We start from the raw sequence: 21561 nt of genomic DNA, 5'->3' as shown, positions 1-21561 counted from the left end.
AGATACATAATTTATCTCTAAGGACATTTGGTTTGTTTGCGAACAGAGCAGTAATGCCTGAAAACTCGGGGTCTTTCAAAGCTTGACCCACAGATTAGTACTGGCTCATACAAAGCATATGCAACTACTACTATTTTAAGTTACACAATGCTATGCAAAACCTCTGTACTTTACACGAATTATGTGGTCGTCCTAAAGCTATATTTAAGGTGTATTCCTTTTCAAATAAGCAATTCATAATACATCTGGGCATTTAGTAATTGAGATAACTTATGCCTTACATTCTCCCAGAGACCATCCCTGACTTTACCTCCTCTATGTAAACCTTAACTGCTCGACCACAGGCACCACCAGAGACTGTAGGAAACAGGGAGTCTTGGCTAACCTTTGCATAGTACCTTAGGCTAGTGAGCCGAACAAGCAGTTTAATCTCAGAACTGGCTTCTTGACCCGGAGAAAAAGACTAGCACCATCCGTTTTGGCTCGGAAAACGACTGGAGTTGCCAGCTGTCAAATCCTTGAGGGCTCGAGCATGAGTATTCCCATATCAGGAAGCATACTAGTGTAACCCTCTGCCGGCTCCACTGCAGACCCTGGAAAGAGTCTTTCACTTCAGGCGGCCATTAAGACCTGGCTCCTCACTTCATGCTCCATTACAGACTTTCAACAAACCCGCACCTTTAGGAATCAGCGCAAGAAACTTTTATTAAGTGCATGTCGGCGCCTCATTAAAAAAATAAACAGGTTTACTTTAGTCTGTCCGGCAAAAACAGGGAGCAATGGCTACTTGAAGTCTGCTGTGGATCAGATCAGGGAATAAAGCTTACTTACAGAAGAGATGAGTAGGCACGATTAAATAAGCAATAACATTTTAGAAAAATAAAAACAAACACAATTATGTTCAATAATTTTTTTTTAAATCTAAAATATGAAAATAATAAAATAGAGCAACAAGGTTGCTTAAAAATAATAAGCCCTACATTAAACACATTGTCCTTCCAATGAAGCTAGAGAAGGACAGGTGAGTGATGACAAGCGGGGCAGGATGCAGAAATGAATAGACCATAACAAGACGCTGAACAAAACATATTAAAGCCGTGATTACTAGTGGGCCAGTAGTCCCATTTAAATTGCAAACTCCTTTTTGAGTCTAAAATGGGATTACAAAGCAGATGTACATTGCATCCGTGGGTGCATGCCCTCCTGGTAGTTGCGGGTTAATGCCTAGCAAGATCTGGTGGGAGGGTGATGGGGGCATTTTGGGCCACTTTAACCCTGTGAAATTTGCACAATTTGTGCATAATTCCCCATTCCGAGGTCTGCAACTCATATTCAGGTGCAAACTGCACATTCTTTAATGACTTCATTCTGCTTAGTAGGTAACTTCCGGGAGCATGATCTGTGGCTGTAATTGCTCCATGTTTGTCATGAGGTCCTCAGCGTTGAAAATTTGAAAAGCTGGAAAAATATCATTTACATATTGAAGCTTGTTTTACCACTGTAATAGCTCCCTTCACCCCCGAAAAAAATAGACACACCTTTCTTTGTGACATCCTCTTTGCAGGCTCCAATACACTTTGCTCATTACCTACATATGCTATGACCACAAGGGCACGGGCAGCCCTTCTCTTGCAGCTGGAGGATCTACAGAGTTGGGATCCCCCAGCCCTCATGTACCTTAAAACTGTTACTCAACTGCAAGGTACAGTTAGTCATGCATTCACTGGCCCATCACTTTGCTGCAATATTTACCTAAACTGGTGGAAAAACTCGCCTTTAGGCAACACCAGTCCTTCTTTGAGACAATTAACTTGCTCAGTTTATTGCAAGCAGGCTTTCGACCTGCCGGACCTTAAGATGGTGATTACCTCTGTACTCAATGACCTTCATGGGCTGCTGGATCAGGGAGAGGTACTTATTTTGCTAGACCTCTCCACAACATTTGATACATGTTAGACCTTTTAGCCTCAGGGTGGTCTCCCCTCAAACATCTTGCCTTACTACTCCATATTTTTCTGATCTTGTTACGTTGGGCCTAGGACTCTGTGTCCTTTACCACTGCTAAGCAGTGCTAAAGTGCATGTGCTTCCTCCTTAAAACATGGTAAAATTGGCTTGACCCCAGTTGGCATATTTAGTTTCATACCAAGTCCCTAGTAAAGTGGTACTATACATACACAGGGCCTGTAATTTAAATGCTACTATTGGGCCTCCATCACTTGTTGTGCCACCCACTTGCCTTGAAAATATGTCTCGGGCCTGAATTGCAACCTGTGTGTGCAGTTTCAAACTGCTTTTTCAACCTATTAAAACAAACCTTTTGCCGGGTTCAAACCTGCCTTTTTAATCTATATAAGACACCTCCAGGTAGGCCCTAAGCAGCCCATAGAGCAGGATGCACTGTGTTTACAAAAGTACGACATGAACTTTTACAATTTTACATGTCCTGGTAGTGAAAACATCTTTTTTTTATTTTTTACTACTGCAATGCTTGCTTATCCCATTAGATAACATTAGAGTAACCTTTTTATATTTAATAAGCTCTAACCTCCAAATCTGAACTAGTAAACAATTAATGTTTGGCATATTTAGAATTGTAATGAAACATCTGCTTTTGTGGTAAAGACAGATATGGGATTGCAATAGAGAGCTTAGGTGTGCCTGGACAGGGAAAACAGGAAACCTGAGCACTTCAAACGGAATCCTCTAGAGGTTTGCCCCAGGTTTAAATATTGGACCTCAGACACACTTCTGGACCTGTGGAAGACTCTGCCAGGAAGAAGGGCTGTTGTGCTGCTGAAAGGGCTGCAACTCTGCCGGATAGCAAACCTGAAGGACTGTTGTTCTGCTCTGCTGCCTGTCTGTGCTTGTGCCCTCTTGCCTGGGTGAGAAGTATGGACCTGCAACTTGTCCCTAGGACCACCAAAGTGACTCCAAGGGCTAGCCTCTTGTAACCAGCACCTGGACTCTGAAACTGTGAGCCCTACCCTACCAAGTGGTGCCACCCCTGAGTTGGACTCTTGGAAGTGGGCCTGAAGGTGCTCTGCCATCCCATCTGTGGACCCAACAGAACCAGTGCATCATCTCCACTGTGTGGACTTTCCTGTTGCAAAAACTCTGTATTGTCGCTGCAGGTTCATCAAACTGCCACTGCATGATGCAGCCTTGATCCAGGCCCTCGTATCACAAGCCACTCCTCGATGAAGATGCTGGACTCCACATCGCAAGCCCTGCGATCCTTTCAGAACCAGCTGGTGCACAACACATCCTCAAAGCATGACTTTACATTACAAGGTTCTCTCGTTGGTGGCCTCTTCGACAAGGACACAGAACCTCGCATTGCAGCCTCACAGCTCCCCAGAACTGATGCTGCACAATGCTTCTCTGACCCAGATCTTGCATCACCTCAGCTGCACATCGCATCCTCGATGTGGAACCTCTCAATGCTCCGCAAATAGTATTTGAGGCATTCTTGTTCAGCAGGCTTAACTGGGTCCCTGTAGCTGGCCAGAGCTCCAACGTGGTTGGCCTAAACTTGTAACTTTGTCCTGGTCCCGGGTGGCCAGATATCCACAGCTGGCACTTTGTGCTTTTTGGTGCTGTTTTCACTGAAATCTTTAAACCTGCATATCTCTGGTTCTGCTAATTGGATTTTTGTTGTTTTCATCTTGTTTCATTTACTAAACATTACTCTATTTTTCTAATTAGGAGTGAGATCCTTTTTGTGTTGTGTTTTCACGTTATTTCTGTTTGGAATGTTGCACAAATACTAAACACATTGCCTCTGAGTTAAGCCTGACTGCTCTGTCCCCAGCTATCCGACAGTACAGCACATATTAATTTAGGATTGCTTGTGACTTCACCCTGACAAGGATAGTGGTTGCTCCTTGTGTAGGGTTTTGACCTCACCACCCCCCCCCAAACAGGTAAGCCATTTTCTTACAATACACTATGCCACACCATTTTTCTCTCAAGAGCTAAATTATTTGGTTTGCAAGCAAGAGGCGTTACATGGAAAGAGTCCTTTTTGATGGATCATTATCAAATGAGTATTTATCAATTGGCTCAATCTTCTTCTAACTGAGTTATTTGGGAGTGTGCCTCAGGACTTCATATGTTCAGTTCTACTGTTTAACATTCACAACCTACCTTGCTTATTCTTGGCAAGAAATGTGTATCCAACATTATATGTATGCAGATAACACACAAATTCTGTTCAATCTATCTTCAAGATCTGTAGAAGATGCAAGTGTTGTCTAGGAAATCTTGAACTTCACTTGCAATTGGATAAGTACCACAGCGGCAGCTCCTCTACTTAGGCAGTGGAGCATCGCCCCACTGCTCTGTCCAGTGCAAAAAAGTAAAAGTAAAATGATAACGCAATGTTATTATCATTTTACTTCTCCGTGTGGAGCCAGGTTAGGGCGAGGTGGGGCTGGGATGTGCCACATGGAGGAGGGGTACGTGCACCATAAGTGCGCATGACAGTTTGGCCGGCCCTGGTGGGCTGGTCAAACAGACATATACACTTAGCATTTCTCCACCCAGCTGTATTGCACAGCTGGGTGGAGAGAACATGCACAGGCTCCCACTCCCTGTCTGAGCGCCGAACCAGGCCACTCAAACCAACCACAACACTGCTGTCATGCTGGTGAGAGCAGCGTATTGATTGGCTTAGGTGGGTCTGGGAGCCTGTGTGCTGCCGGGAGTCAGGAAGAGGATGGAGAAGAGACAGAACCTGTACTGAGGAGAGACGGAACCCGACGGAAGAGGTAAGTGTTCTTTTTTTTACCCCCTGCCCATTCCGTAGCAGCCGCCATTATGTTTGAAATTACATTCATCTAAGAGAGAGGTCTTAATCGCTAAACATCCCATAAATAAATGGAGCTCATCCTTCTCGTTCAATATTATGGGGCCTTTACCTTCTCTTGTGAACTTAGTTAAAAACATGGGGTTCTCATTCGAGTTATAACTTGAAACTCAGATTTTTAAACTTTCTTCTACCTATTTATTGCATCTAAAAGTACTAAAAAAAAAATCTTACATTTTATTCCTTCCGAGTTTCACAAACAAGTGGTTACATCTTTTATCCAATGTGGCTTGGACCAAGCAAAAGCTTACTTTACCACACTCTTTCAAAGGTATTGTTAAGGTGTCTGCAATAGATTCAAAATGCTGCTTGACAACTTATTACTAAACACACCATAGACCTATACCTTCTTCCAGCTTCCTTGGTTTCCAGTAGAATATACAATTCAATTTAGATTTTTTAACTAATACGGATTAGGTGGTCCATGAGTATGCCCCATCTTACAGTCAGCATTTATAAAACACAGCTCGACTTGTCCTCTGAGTTCATGTGGCAAATTATTTCTTGCAAATTATTTCTTGCAATTCCTAAAACACAGCCATCCTCGTGTGGGGAAGAGCCTTTTCTCATGCTGCTGCAAAAAAGTGGAACTCACTTCCTTTATTTACGCTGCCAAATGCCTTGGTTAAGGTAAAAAGAGATCACAAAACGTTTTTGTTAAGGGCTGCTTACAATCTTTGGTGATTGTGTGCTCTAGAAACACACATAACATAACATGGGACATAGCTACTCATGTTAGATGGAGTTCAGCTTTGGGGTATTGAAAATGAACGTCTGAACATCAAATGACAGCATCCTCTATTTGCCCTGGGCAAGCAAGTGCATCAAACCAACAGGGTAGTTAACAGTGTGTTTCTGGGGATGGTGGTGAGATCTCCCATTTCCCAAATAAAAAAGCACTGCACTGCAGGCGTGAGATGACCAAAGCTCCGGATTGACTGTTTCCATGATGGATAGGGTCAGTGCTGATTTTCCTCTGTCTAGAGTGGCACAGTGGGTGAAAAATGATGAGCTGGAATGCTACCCATAGTGACTCACATTGTTTAAACTACTTGAAAGCATTCATCACTTCACCCTTTGGGTGTTTGTTCGCCAGTAGTATGTGCGGAAACCTGATACTAGTGCAGCTTTCCAAGCCTACTACTGCCAATGTTTGTGAATTCCCAAAAAGTATTTTATTTGCACCCATTCAAGAAGTACCATATAATACATTTAAGAAATAAGAATGACAAGAAAAACCAACACAGATATATCAAACCCGACTCAGGGCCTCCAGGCCTATCTGCCAAGCCAAGAATGCATTTGGGGGATGTTACACAACAAGCACCCCCCGAAGCTATGCCTCTGCCCGTTGACCTTGGTCTGGTAGTTCTCCCTGGGTACTCATGACTATGGTCACATACAAGACAACAGCCTGGAGTCCCTGCCTTGGGATCACTTATTTAAAATGTATTTTCACTGCAGGCACTCTTCTTCATCTCTGCTACGAATAGCCTTGATGGTAGAGTTGTCAAATCAGTGCATGATGACAGGGCTCCAGCATGTGCAGAGGCAGTATTTCCCTTGTAAGCAGAAAGCTGTTACATTATAGGCAGCATTAGAGTGCAAGGGTCCTGTGACCTTGCATATTATTCAGTTCCACATTGCAAGGGACACTTTTGGAGAGGGTATGTAGATTTTGTGGGATACACACACCATCTGGGGCCAGTGAATGAGCACCAAGGCCCAGGTTGATAGGTGAGTGCATATGAAAGAGAAGTTAGGATGCCGCCCAGTGCTTGACTTAGAAACCTATAGTTTATGAACAACATGCATCTAACACCAATGCCCCCCATTCCACACCCCAAGGGACACACATTTTGTTTCTGATTGCATTTATTTACAGCTAAACACAAGTCAACCTCTGTGTATCTTGTCTCTCCAAGCAAGGGCTTTCCATTCAGTACTGGGTTACAGATCTCTGCTACGGGCCCTTTAATATCCTAGCTGATAAAGTGGTTACAAGTTGTCATCCATTCTATCTGAGCACAGAACATGTCCTCGGTTTACTCTGACTAATGCCCTTGAATATATGATGACTTCATCTCTCTTATAAACTGACCTCTGATGAGCTGAACTAACTTGGAACTCTTTACATCAGAGTTGCTAGATCATATATATTCTAAGTCGCTAGCCAAGGTCTCAGCCAAAGCCAGAAACATAATGATATACTTCAGTCCTCAAAACCTTCTCAATAAAGGTCATAGAGAGCTGAACAGCTACAAGTGATCACTGGAAGAAGTACGCTGCGGGCCTGAAGAATCTGCTCGGAGCTGTCCAAGCACACAGACCGCATGCCTACAGCCAAAAATGTGTGCTTCCAAATGCCAAACAGTTGCATAAGTGCGCCGAGTACCATGTGGTCAGGGCCTCTGGAATGTGTGACGGGGAGAGCCACATTATGCAGAAAGGTTGACTAAATTATGTAGCAAGATATTATTTTGTCTTTTTGAAAAATGTATCATTAAGTGGGAATGGTTTCACTAGATTAGTGTCAGATTAACACCTAAAATAGAGAACTCAGCAGCTGACGGATGACCAATGAACTTTTGCAAACGTCCTTCTATTCAGCGGCAACAGGCGTGGCAATGTCTTTTTAATAATTTTGTTAGCATTTTGTGTAAACAACATACAGCAAAGTACGAGAAAACAATCGTCTCGGTTCACATACACGGATCTTGGGAGGCAGCGAGTTCAGTCTGCACCAACTGGCCTGGAGCGAGTTTAGTGTAGTGGCCGGCCAGGGATCACTCCTGCAGAAGGAGGACGTAGCTTGGCATTCGCAGTCTAAGTCTCAGTGCGAGTTGTAAGGTGCCAGGAGGACACCGGCTGTGTTACAGCTAAATGCATTAGCCTGGGAAAAAAGGGGGAGCATTGCTACAACAAACGAGAACAAAGTTGAAGCACAAGGCGCAGGGGGAATGTCTCCATCCTACTACATGGCGAGATGAGTAGCCAGTGGAAGGCCTGTTGGCTGCTCGTCAAGTATAATGATGAACAGCCGGTCCCGTGGGAAAGGTGGGAAATTGCTTTGTCCTACTTGGACATCAGGGTATCGTCAGAACAGTCCTCTTGCTTTCTCCCTGTGGAGGGCTACACTTTCCACCTCTGCCCATACCTTGAGGGATCACCACTATGGGGTGCTGAGGGGGAGATGAAGGCTCTTCCAGTGAGCGGTAATTGTTTTTTTGCATGATCCAGCACCAAGTTAAGTAAACAGGAAGCTACCGTGCATTTCTTTGGACGCCAGTAAATACTAATGAAACCTGCTGATCGTCTAAAGTCAACTTATCACGTCTGCCGAATAGTTAGGGACAGAGGGACAATCCCAGAGAATGTGTTTAAGGATTCAGCTGCTGGAAAGTTGCACAAAGCGCAGGAGTGTGATGTCCTATGGAAAATCCTACTAATATCTGCCGGTGAAAGCTCTGTAAAAAACTGCATATGTTTGAGCTGAGCTAGAATTCCCACTTTCTGTGGGAATTCTAGTGCCCGAACCAATTCACTCTCATGAAGGGCCCTCCAACATTGCCCTCCCTGATTTCCCATTTGATTTGCAATGAAAAGTGAGTGGTTAACCAAAGCATTTTTACGCCAAGTGATAGGCCTACAATCCATTCCCAAGGTATGTAAAGAGTTCATAAATTCATGTGTGGGTGGTTCCGTCACCACTGTGGACCGTCTGAGGGAGTTCCTTTTCAGGCTATAATAAAGGAACTGGCCTGCATGAAGGCCACAATGTTCCACCAGATCTAGGAACTGCGAAAGGTGCCTATGCTGGAATAGATCACCCATCATCGTTATGACAGCCCATTCCCAGAGGGATAACTCGAGACCCACCAAGAGTCCCACAGCCTTCGGAAAACCCAGCAGCAGTATTGCAGGGGCATAAGGAGCGACTGCATTTGGTAATCAAGAGGCCTCTACCCATACAGCATAATGCTGAGGGGAGGCAGAGGAGGTCTGTACGAAGAGAGGTTCCCAGGACTGAGAGAGCCAGAATGTCTCCAAGAGTGAGGGGTGGTGTAACAGTGCATGTCTCATCCAGGGACCGCAACGTTATCCAGCGAGCCAACCACTCGAGCTGGGCCACCAGATAATATTATTCAAATTTAGATGCACCAAGTCTACCCTGGTCAATAAGGAAGTTGAAACTTGGACAAAGCATTGCAGCGGTGATACCCATTCCATATTATTTCTCTGAGTCCATTTAAAAGTTTGGAAAACATTTTGTGGAAGGAACACCAGGAGATTGGCCAAGTTGTATAGTAGGCAAGCCAGTATGACCATCTTGATCACCACTATGTACCCCATTATGGAGAGTACGGGCATTCTCCAGAATGCAACCTGCTAACAGAGGGACCCAATCACTGAAGTCAGGTTCCCATCTAAGAGATCCGAGTCAGAGTGGAGAATACAAATACCCAGGTAACTGAAGGAGGCTCCTTCTCAATGGATTTGTTAATCTCCCATGGTAAACTATCAAGCAGAACTGCAGGGTTAAGTGCAAAAAGACAGGACTTGCTCCAGCTGACTCAAAGGCCCCACACCACTCCGAACTTCACAGGGAAGGCAATAAGAGAATGGTCACACAGTGTCTTTATGATAAAATAATACATCATCTGCATTTAATAAAATTGCAGGGAGTCTGTGCAGAAGGGGATAGCCTAGACTACTCCACCCTGCCAGGCCCAGATTCCTAGAGGCTCCATGGCAAGCACAAACAGGGGAGCAGAGAGTGGGCAATCTTGTCTGGTGCCCCTATGCACTAGAATGGGTGCTGCTATGTGCCCTGGAAATGGATCCGGATTGATGGGTCTGCGTAAAGGAGCTGAACCAACCTTATCATGTGGGATCTAAATCTGAAATGATTCAAAACCAGGAAACGATAGTTCCAGTGCAGTGTGTCAAATGCTTTTTCCAAGCCCAGTGCAAGGGCAGCCACCCTGGGCCAGATGGGGCTGACTGCCTCTATAATTCTTTACAGACGACATATATTCAGGGAAGTGTTTCTCCCATTCTGATCAGCATGGACTAGCTGTGGGATCTCCTGTTGGAATCTAGTGGCCAGAATTTTACTGAGGATCCTATAGACCATATTCATAATAGCAAGAGAGTGAAAGGAGGCAGAGTAGGGTCTTGGCCCGGCTTAAGAACGAGGTCATGATTGCCTCAGACCTGCCAACTTATAGGGTGCCACTATGTGACACACAATATTGGCTCCCATCGCACAACCACCCGGTGAGGAGCCAATATCACACAGTAGCAGGGAAAATGAGCTGAAAACCATTGTAAACAGTGGTTTTCAGCTTGTTTCTGGAGGCTTTTAACTGTCGGTGTCCATTAATGGGGTGTGAAAACACCCCAGGACATCGGCAACAGCCTCAGCAAGCTTTTCATTTTTTTTCAGAGGAGGGTGTTTGAGGGCAAAAGTGCCTCTTAGGTGCTTCGTGGCATGAGGCCATCCCCCCTCCAAGGCCCATCCCTCCTCACAATGTGAGATTTTTGTTGAATTTGGCAGGTCTGTAGCCTCCTGGAGAGTAACAGGGAGACAACCAGGCTCCACAGCTTCATTATGCATCTCAACAAGCTTAGGTGAGAGGGTAACGCCAAGGATTCTATAGAACTCGGCCGGGAGACTGTCACAGTCTGGCGCTTTACCAGCAGCCAGGCCACCAATCACGCCTCTAACATCCTGTACAGTGATGGGGACTGATTCTTCTTATGATCAGTCGGCGGCAGCCAGGTAAATAATACTCCATCAAGAAGGATGCTATCTTGGGCAGGGCAACATCAAGTGGTGAGTTATAAAGGTCTCTGTAGTAATGTTGGCACATACGGAGGATAGCTTTTTGGAAGTAATGAGGCACCCCGTCTGCACTTCGCAACACTGTCACTTCTCTCTGTTGTGCTTTCAATTTGAGTAGTTACACCAATAGGTGATCTGATTTGTCTCCTTCTGAGTTTGCTCGGGCTGAAGGTGTAGCAGTGTTTTTTGATAACTTTTGATACATTTGGGCTACAATTGTTTTTGCTAAAACCTGCACATTTTTCTGCAGGTGATGGATTATAATCTAATAATAGCACAATATTACACAGTGCGATGAATTGTAGCAATCTTTCCTTCCCAAAAAAGATAGCAGACTGTCAATAATGATAGTGAGAGAGACAGGTGGTAGGGAGTCCTGGACAGGGCATGGAGTACTAAAACACAAAGGCAATGGAAGCAAGTCCAGGGGGTTGAGTAAAGGGGGACTGGCAATGGGGATAGCATGTGAACAGGGCAAGGGCATGGGAGAGGGAAATGGGGGCCAAGCACAATAGGGAGGAGGAGCAAACAAAACACAAGCAGGGAGAAAGCGGAGCAAGGCATGGAGTCCTTGGGGGGGGGGGGCGAATAGAACACAGGCAAAACTGAAACAAATGAGAGACGAGACAGAGCACAGGAGCAAGAGTGCAATGGGACAAAGGTGGAGGGTGGAGAATGGGTGAACAGAGGGTGGAGCTTCATGTGTGAGAGTACATGGGGCCCTGACTTGGGCAATGAAGGGAGACACTGATGGAACACCATGGGATGGGTGACTAGGACACCGGCAGAGGGAGAGATAGGGGCATGTGACAGAGCAACACATGATGAATAGAACCGGCACAGAGGGGTGTAGCTTGGTCAATAAGACTGGGGTGGTGTGAGCTTCAGATTTCCCGACAGTCACGATGAGATAGCTTGTTGAAACACTTTGTATGGGAAGCAGGAAATGAAGGGGGAATAACAGGCAGTGGAAAGAACGAGAAGGGCACTTAAAACACAACATTTTTCAAACTAATCAACATTTTAAGGCCTTCAAAATAGAGAGGAGAGAGTGTGTGTTTGTGTGTGTTTTTGTCAGAGTGAGCAAGTAAAAATCTGAGGTAACATCTGCCAGACACTTTATCACACCTGACTGAAAGCCCTTGTACCCAACTATAAAATATATTTTTAAGGGGGTGTAACACTCCCAAACAACCCACCTGCAGATAACCCCTGCCGGCACATAGAGGTGGGAAGCCAACAAATTAGCAGAGTGAGCTGAGACAAAGGTCTGGCTTGGCTCTAAGAGCCTTGAGCTAAGCCTTGAACATGTTTGGCATGTACATTTTAGAAAAAACACCATATAAACTATGATAAAGTCTCTTAAGAATTAATAAAATGTATTTATTTAACATGCGGAAGAGTTTCATCTTAACAAAGCAGTTTATGTGACTGCATTTACACCCACTCCCTCAACTTCCCCTCTGACAATGCCATTTGTAAAGTAAAAAAAGAGTCTGTTGTTACATGTATTCTATATGTGACCTAGAGTCAGATTATGCAAAGAGAAACATTTTAGTCTATTAAATGAAATGCAAGAGGTTTTTATACAGTGCATATCTTAAGCACACATAAGCCCACATATTTGACGTTCTTCTAGGTGATCATGATGAAAATCTGGCTCATGAAATAAAATATTTGCCTAAAGCCCATGATTTGGTCACTCAGGAAAACCAGGATTGATCCCAAGTATTCTAGTTTTACATTGTGCAATTAAGCCACTAGATGGTCATCTCTTTTTCTGTCTCTGGTGCATGACATTAAAGTGTGGGAGGCCAGCAGAAGTCACATTTAGGCTTGGCTCACGTTGGGCTACAGGGTTTAAGAGGACCTTGAGCTGAGCCAGAGCCAAGCATCAGGCTCGAGCATGGAGCGAGCCATCAGTCCTAGCCCACCTCTAGCGGCACAGGCAATGAATGGGTCGAAAGGTCAGGAGAGACACCTCCTGGGGAGGCAAAGAGACACATAGACCCTCATTATGACTTTGGCGGTCTTTTCACAAGACCGCCGAAGTTGCGGGCACTGAAGACCGCCATATTACGAGTTGTCAGATTTCAGCCCATGTACAGGTGGAAATCTGACACTGTCGGCTTGGCTGATGGCAGAAGAGAAGCATCTCCACCGCCAGCACCGCCACGCCAATAGGACTCTGCCTGCCGTATTACAATAAGTAATACGGTGCAGTGGTTTCCTGAATGGCGGTGCAGTTCTGGTGATGAAAACGCCGACACCCATCCCCTTCCGGACGACCACGTCGCCGAGACAGGTAGGTGGATCACCCAAAAAGGGGGGGATGTTGTGTGCATGTGTGTGGTGTGTGCGTGTATGAGTAGCGGTATGAGTGTGTGTGAGTGCATGTGTGTATGTATGTGTGCGTGGAGGGTGCGTGTTCCCAAATGGAAGCGGAGGGGGGGTGGCATTGGGGTGCGAGAGTATGTGTGTTTGTATGCAGTGGAGTGGGGGTATCTGTCTGAGTGCGTATATGTGTGTGAATAGGGGTGTCTGAGTGCCTGTATGTTTGTAAATGGGGTGTCTGAGTGTGTGTATCTGTGCAAATGGGGGTATCTGAGTGCGTGTTTGTGAGTGAGCGAGTGGGGGTGTCCGGATGTATGAGTGCAGTTAGGGGGGTGTCTGTGGATGGGTGGGGGGTGTCTGCATGTGTGCGGATGGGTGGGGGGTATTTGCAGGTGTGTGGACGTGTGGGGGTGTGTGTGCGGCGACAGGTTTGGGGATTCCGGTCACTGGGTGAGTTACCGCCAGGGTTTTCGTTGCGGGGTGACCGCCGCAAAAACCTTGAGGTTTGCCAAGTCATAACACCGCCGGAGGTCTTACGGCTGCCGCCGGGCCGGAAGTACTCACCTCCGGCCCTGGCAGTCTGACACCGTAGGAGCAGAAAGGATAATGATTACAGGGTGTGGAGGTTAAAACTGACAGTGAGAATAGATAGAACGTTTAGCCTAGGGATTCTACCAGCTATAATGTAAAAACAAAAACGACAAATCACTGTTAGTAGAAAATACAGACCTGGATTAAGTTGCCACACATGACATGGGGATTTCTGCCTGCTTTCACAGATTTTGCACGTGAAAGAAGCAGTCATAGATTTTGAAATGAAGAGACCACGTGCTTGGGAGATATTTAAGGTGATTCTGGGGAGTAGGAGAGATGGCCTTTCATGCACAGATGTATGTATCAAAATGTTAGGGGTCAAACATTTACAATAATATTGAAGAAAGGGGGTTGTTAACAGGTCTATTGCCCAGCATAATGAGACCATCAGAGAGACAGGCCCTAGAATAAGACTTCTTACAGCTCCAGCCCTCTTGTGATAACGTCTGGAGGAAAAGCATAGTATGTCTGAAAAGGTTTGATCCTCTGTTCTGGCTCCTTCTACAATCTAAAGGCTCAGCACAGGCTCTTTAGTACATTGCTGAGTTGCACTTGCCGGACTCTGCTGCTGTTGGGGAAGGCTTTCTCTTTTTCACAAAGTGTATGCACAGATTTGCACTGATATAATTAGCCAGGGAATGCTGATCCTTGGAGTTACTAGTACAACAGCAATCCTATAAATATTAGAAGAAAGTTAATCCGTCCAAAATTGAGTAGGACTGTAATTAGAAAAGAAAGTTCGCTTCCCCTCACGCAAAGAACATTGGCTTCCCTGAGGTTGTAACTGAAGACAAAAACTTCTGAATTTCTCCTGCTGCAGGGCTGGGAGGGGCAGATGCAGGGATCCATCTTGTCACTTCTATGACTTCTTTAAACATCACTGCAAACACCAGCGCCCTCTAGTGGTTGTGAGACTGCATGCCAAAACATAAAAAGCATTTGCAAACCAATAGGCCTGGCTTAATGTGCTAGCATGTTATGTTAAATGTATTTGTAAAGTGAAAACTATCTGAGATGCGGAGAAGATTACAAAAAGTTAAAGCGAAAAAAGACAAGGTTAAAACAGCCAGGTTTTGATGGCTTTCCTGAACGTATTAAGCAAAGGGTTGGAACCAACAGAAGTAGGGAGAGAATTTTACAGTTTACCTGCCTCAAAAGAAAAAGCTCTATTGCTAAAAGTGGATGTTTTAGTGGTGAGGACTGCTAGCGGAAACTGCATTGCCAAGCCTATGGCTTTGTTAAGATGGCAGAACTGAAAATTGGATGTCAGGAAATGAGGGCTGTGGTGGTGCACATTTTTGTGGACAATAATGCGAGCATTATGGGCTATTCTCAAGCAGATCGGGAGCAGTGCAGGGCATGTAGTACCGGATAGATTTTATACCGTCTAGACATGCTTGTGAAAAGCTAAGCTACATCATTTTGTAGCAAATGAAGGCTGAAAAGAAGTTTTCCCAATGCAGCGAGATAGATGGAAACAGCATCTTTGCATATCTGCATTTGCATGTGGTGGCTCATTAAAGGCAGACCTGTTGGCTTTGGCAAAGCTTTATTATGTGCAAACAGAGAAGGAAGAAGAATGGATAAAAGACAGGTGGAGAAGACAGGCAAATTCATATGTGGGATAGAACAATGTGAAATAAATTACATTCAAATTCAATAAAAAAAGACACAAAAGGGAAAGAACAAAAGGGACGCCAGACTGGGAAAACGGGCATAAGGCAGCTGACTAGATCATTAAAAAAAAAAGCTTGCTGCTGAAAAACATCAAAAAGTGATCTGTATACATTGAAAGTATGAACAAAATAATGTAATGTGTGATGATTCAGTATTCTTTTGGGATGTAAAATAGTCACTTATGTTTTATAATTCAAGCAAAGCACCGAAGGCGGAATGATACACCAAACAGACAATAAATAGCATGATGTGAGAGGAAAATACTCCTCTGAGTATAGCCAAAACTCACTCAGGTCTCCTCTCTCAGACAGCTGCAATGACACACAAGATCTATATTTTGGAAAAAAAGTAACAATATGTCTTGCTGACAACTGCGCTGATAAACTAGACCAAAAAATACTTTGCCTGGTTGATGCGATCACTCTGTGAAGATTTTTATTTTTGAACAATAAACTCCCAGAATGGGCATTTATTCATGAAAAATAAATAAATAATGCCGATGTGCAAGGAGTTTTTCCCTGTATTTGGGGGCCATTAAGTGATTTCCCAAATCACAACAGCTCACATGGCGTCCCAAGGCAGAGAAATGTAGTGGAAGTTGCCCTTCCCTAAATATGGCGGGCAACCTCACTGTGACCTAATGGCACTGTATCAAATGTGCTGCCAAGTCAGACATTTCAAAGGGTAAAGCCCCCTGATGTTTCGTCATTAAACACCCAGTGCTTCAACCAGCTCTAAACAGAGCAGCGTAAGTATGAGTTTGGTAGGGTAGGATCATTGCCTATTAATGGCATTTCTTCTGCCCTGCCAACCTCTGACACTATCTGTCGTGTTCACAGCATTGCAAAACTGGCCATCCTACACATTCTATACAGGGTCAGACTGGCCTATAAGGCATTCAGGCAGTTCTTGATGGGCTGGTCTGTCCCAACAGTATGTGGGCCTCTTTTTTAGCAGTCTGTGGGCCTCTTTCTGGCCAGTTGGTCTGGTTTCTTCCATGATATCACCACAAACATTGCCTGCAGCAAACACAAAAAGCATGAATCTCCCATACCTTGTAAAATATCCATAGCACATGTCTTCACAAGGTCAAAACTAGCTTGATTTGCAAATGTGTCCCACTTTATTAGTTATCCAGTGCAGTGGCGTGGCCACTTCTATTTTGGTGCTGCGTCCTATTTTGTTTGTCCCAGTTTGACCCTGGTTCCATCCACAGTTATATACAAAATGAATCCACTCAAATGCACTAAAACAGAAGTCTACAACATACCAATTTTGTCTTCTAAGGTATTTGTGTTTTCCAGTTGCTAAAATCTAGGAGGAGGATTGTTTGAGAACACAGTTCTGTATGTTGGACTTAAGTGATATATAAACAACTTAATACATATGATGTTACTTGCTAATTTATGTTATTCTCATTGCAAAAAGGAACGGTTATTTAGGAGTGTTTCAAGGACTCTAGTCCACACTATTATTTCACGCCCTTAGTTACGGAGTCCATGCTTTTATGCTTTTGAAGACAAGTCCCTTCTACAAACCCACTCAACCTTTACTTCTTCCTTTTTCATCCCATTTAAAATAGATACAACGGACCAGAAGGAAGCAGGAAGGGGAAGGGATGGAGAAAAGAGAAAGGGAAAGAAAGGGCTACGAAGATGTGTAAAGTAGATTGTGACTAACGGGGAAAGAGACAAGGAGAACTGCTTTCAGTAAGGATGTCTAGAGGGGGAAGAACCCTCACCTGTCCTCTTACCTGTAGCTCAGGTGAATGATGTGTTTGCTTCTCAGAGTATCCCTGAGGAAATGTCGTATCTCCAGGCTCAGGCTCTTAGCTGCTGAGTCTCCCACTGCCACAGCCACCACTCTTCCAACACTCTGCCTCGCCAGAAACGCCTTGAGCCTCTGACCTTCATCTTCTGACAGGTGGGTATCAAAGCGTTCTGTTGCCAGCACCTGGCCTGTGTCCCCATCTATAACACGCATGTTGAGCCCACGGCTGCCCCAGCGTTTCTCCCAACGGTAGGGTCCGTGGGGTAAGCCTCCAGCATGCAAGGTCCTGTCCAGCAATGTCCAGGACAGAGTCTTCTCCCCATGAAGCTCCAGGATGCCACCAGCATCGACTCCCAGAAACTTGAGGCCGAAATTGGGCACCTCACTTCGCTCTGCTGCACGGCCGTACAATGAGATGGTGGCACTTGATCGGTAGGGGCACCTTGCAGAGCCAATGTGCAGAGCGCCCCCATTTCGAATGAGCAGGTACTGTGTCCGCAGGGTGAGGGGCTTCTGGGCATCTGCAAAGATTAAGACCCCTGGAACAGACATAGGTAGTTGAAACACAGGACAAAACAGCACCAGTATACCACACAGTCCACTTCCAGAGCATCCAACTGGTACACTGCCAAACCCATTAGTAATAAGAGCATAGAGAACTCCAGATCACAGACCCGTCTGCCAGAGCATGCAGCCAGACACCCTCTACCCTAGAAGTAAACTTGGAGCACCAGCATACTAAAGGGGCAGCGCTGGCTTTAGAACTAGTGGTGTCTGGTGCAGCAATCTTTATTGGCTCCCCCAATGACCACCTTCTCCAAAGATTCCCTAACTGCCACCCTCCAACGGTGCCTCTCCTCTCTCCATAGCCCTTCTCTCCCATGTATCTAATTTGTATACTGCCAGCCATGCCAATGTATGGTGTACAAACACCTTACATCAAACACATATTATTACAGAGACAATCATACAAGTGTGAAAATCAATGTAGAGGGAATGTTGCATAAGACAATGAGGATTCCAAGGTGTAGGAGTTGCATGTCAAAAGAGTGCTTGATCTGGAGAACCACAAACTCTGGATCTAAAATGTAGCACAGTGGTTAAGGTTGGATTTACTAACAAAATGATCCCTGCAACAAAAGCACTAACTGACTGACTGAGATATCTAAACAAAACACAATTCTGTGGTCTGAAGGTTGCACGTGCAGCAGGCACAAAGGGCTACTTTATAATGACTCAAAGCCACAAATAGATAATATTCATATCTCTCTAGCAGGTACATTAATCATTAGAGTTATGCTGAAATGTTTATTAGTACCTGGACATTACTGGGCACACAAGAACTTTGCAGCACGTGTTTAACCCATCAGATATTTCGAAAGACATCCCCACAACCACCACCACCACCTCATCTTCCAGTGAGCAGCACTGGTACCCCCCACCCTAATGCCTAAATCCAGCTTTATAGAGCAGCCCAGTGCACATGAGATACCACACCTGTTGGTGCCTCCAAAATTATGCTAACTCAGATAAAGTGGGCCTTTCAGTAAATTATGTCAGAACAGTTCTCACAGTCTCGGGCAACGTCATTAAACAAATCAGCAATGTTGTTGATTGTTAGAGATGCACGACTGGGGAAAGAGAACTTTGTGTTTTTTCTTTCCACTGGATGTCCCTATCAAGAGCAGCTTTTGCGAGTGTCCCAAGTGTCCATTTCTGCTGCCACCCCCCTTTTCACTACTCAAGCAACTGCTTCTGCCTGTTGCATCATGTTTTAAGGCATAGGCAAAGTGGGCTCTGGCCTAGGACCCCCACCGTTCAGGGGGCCCCCCTCATTAAGGTTTCGGAACAGTGCTAGACTGTGAAGAGGGTTAAAATAACCTGTGTCTTTGCTTACTTTCTTGATCTTTTGAGTCAAACCAGGCTGTCCAGCCAGCAAGGCCTTCAGCTGAGAGACAGTGAGGGATAAAGAACAATGCCTATTAGATTCTGGTTAGATCCAACAAGCGCTTTAACTTTTTAAAGTGCACAAGCCCAGCCCAACTACACAGACCTTTGTCTTTATGCTGCATGTGAACATTACTGTGCAGTAAACACTGGATTTATGTGCTCCCTCTGCAACTGCATCCTCCTTGTGGAGCTACAGCCAGACCGGGGCAACAATAGCTTGCTGCCACCAAACTCCGAATATCAGTCCCAGGCAGCACAGGCAGTGTAATAAACAAAAGCACCCATCAGCAGCAAATGCCTGAATGGTGCTGACAGACTAGCTACACCACAGATTGTGGCTAGAAGGCTTGCTTGGTCAGCCCACTAGTCTTTGGGGGTGATTTTAACCTTGGCGGACGGCGGAGGCCGTCCGCCAAGGTACCGCTGCCAAATGACCGCACCGCGGTCAAAAGACCGCGGCGGCCATTCAAACATTTCCTCTGGGCTGGCGGGCGCTCTCCAAAAGAGCGCCCGCCGGCCCAGAGGAAATGCCCCTGCAACGAGGACGCCGGCTCAGAATTGAGCCGGCGTAGTTGCAGGGGTGCGACGGGTGCAGTTTGCACCCGTCGCGTATTTCAGTGTCTGCATTGCAGACACTGAAATACACAGTGGGGCCCTCTTACAGGGGCCCCTGCAGTGCCCATGCCATTGGCATGGGCACTGCAGGGGCCCCCAGGGGCCCCGCGGCACCCCCTACCGCCATCCTGTTCCTGGCGGGAGACCCGCCAGGAACAGGATGGCGGTAGGGGGTGTCAGAATCCCCATGGCGGCGGAGCGCGCTCCGCCGCCATGGAGGATTCCCCCGAGCAGCGGGAAGTCGGCGGGAGACCGCCGACTTTCCGCTTCTGACCGCGGCTGAACCGCCGCGGTCAGAATGCTCGTGGGAGCACCGCCAGCCTGTTGGCGGTGCTCCCGTGGTCGGTGGCCCTGGCGGCCACCGGCCGCCAGGGTCAGAATGACCCCCTTTGTGTTTTTCTGGCACAGTCCAGCTGAGACCACTTGTGCCAAGGTAGAGCCCAATGATAGGTCACGTATGTGTCAATGTGCAGTTCAGAGTGACACTATATCCTCCTTCCATGACTGCACTTTCCAATGCGGAGCCGGTGCGATCACAGCCTTGTGCCATGTGACTCAGAATCCCTGTTCCCCCAGAGCAGGGCTGGGAGCCCATTAAACAAAAAAACAAGCTCTGAATGTGCAGTCTCAAAGGTTGGGCACCAGCCCACTGCACCACATGCAGCACACTTGTTCAGGCCACTCGTTTTCTGCTTCTCTGGAAGCGCTCAACCAGAAGGAGAAGGTTAGATCCAAGTTTGGGCCCAGATTTGTGGTAACCAATGAAGACGGTTGTCAATGATTTGATCATAGCTGCAGAGGGTTCGGGGGTGGGGGGAGGAATTATGTTTGGCCTGAGGCCCCCAAAATCCTTAAAATGCCCCTGACTGAAACAATGCACTGCATACAATTAGACAGAAAATTGTGTTGTGCAACAGCCATTCGGAATAAACAGCGTCATGTTTCCAAAACTAAGCATAGGTGTTCTGCTTGCTATCGCAGGATGGGCATCAACCATCCTTGCAGATTTTAATTCCATGCCACTCTCCAAAAAGGGTACAAATCAGTCCGGTTATGTAACACGTTCATCCCAGTAGTGTAGCAAGAATGCTATGGAATCTGGCACTAGCAAGGAATGGCCCTTTTGACTACTATTGGAATAGTAATGTAAAGCATTGTTCAGGGTTCAGTGGGCCCCTAGCTGCTCTGGGCCCCGGTACCATTCCACCTGCTGGACCAATGGTAGTTTCACTGTTGTAAAAATGCGTTATGTTGGTTGGTAAACCAATCTTCCTTTCTAATTCAGACGAGCACTTAATTTGTAAAAAAAAAAAAAAAACACAAAGGGGGAGTGGAAAGTTTTATAGGAGACCTTTGCTGAATACTGGGATTGCCGAATGTCAAGACTGCCTAGCCTTGATCCCCTTTCTTCCCCCACTCTACACCTGTCACTTTACCTCCCCTGGGTGAAAGTCTGGTTAAGATATTTCGAGGTCTGAAGCTCCTCCTCTTCTTATGCGTCATTCGTTGAGGTACGTCAGGTGTTGTCTGACGAGGGATGTGTTCAGGCCTTGACACTAAGGCCATATTTATACTTTTCTAGCGCCGCATTTGCGTCATTTTTTGACGCAAAAGTGGCGCAAACTTACAAAATTCAATTATATTTTGTAAGTTTGCGCTGCTTTTGCGTCAAAAATGACGCAAATGCAGCGCTTGAAAAGTATAAATATGGGCCGAAAGGTCTGCGCGACCAACACAGTGAGCTCGAGGGGCACTCTTGGCACTGGTGCCAGGCAGCCCTCTTCTGGTAGTTTGCCGATGCCCTGCCGTGGGGTGAGGACGCTACACTGCAGAGAGACTGGGAGATTCACCTGAAGCCCTTTCATTCCGCGCTACAGGACACGAGAACACACTAAGCCACTGCC

The 21561-nt window shown here is 45.8% G+C and overlaps 2 protein-coding genes across 3 annotated transcripts in view; both read right to left on the bottom strand.

Annotated features, from left to right (window-relative positions):
• Positions 1–21561, bottom strand: part of LOC138284333 (cell surface hyaluronidase-like) — a 633659-nt gene that overhangs the window by 473517 nt on the left and 138581 nt on the right. For both annotated transcript variants that reach the window (XM_069223000.1, XM_069223001.1), the window contains one exon: positions 17076–17631. In XM_069223000.1, the coding sequence (XP_069079101.1) occupies positions 17076–17631 (556 nt within the window). The remainder of the gene's footprint in view (positions 1–17075; positions 17632–21561) is intronic.
• The window catches only part of CEMIP (cell migration inducing hyaluronidase 1), an 899136-nt gene that overhangs the window by 871708 nt on the left and 5867 nt on the right, over positions 1–21561 (bottom strand). The gene's annotated exons all lie outside the window — the stretch shown is intronic.

This window comes from Pleurodeles waltl, chromosome 3_1 (assembly GCF_031143425.1).
Source record: "Pleurodeles waltl isolate 20211129_DDA chromosome 3_1, aPleWal1.hap1.20221129, whole genome shotgun sequence".
In the NCBI taxonomy this organism is placed as follows: Eukaryota; Metazoa; Chordata; class Amphibia; order Caudata; family Salamandridae; genus Pleurodeles; species Pleurodeles waltl.
The sequence above is the reverse complement of the archived record's forward strand: the minus strand, read 5'-3'. Positions and strand labels throughout refer to the sequence as shown.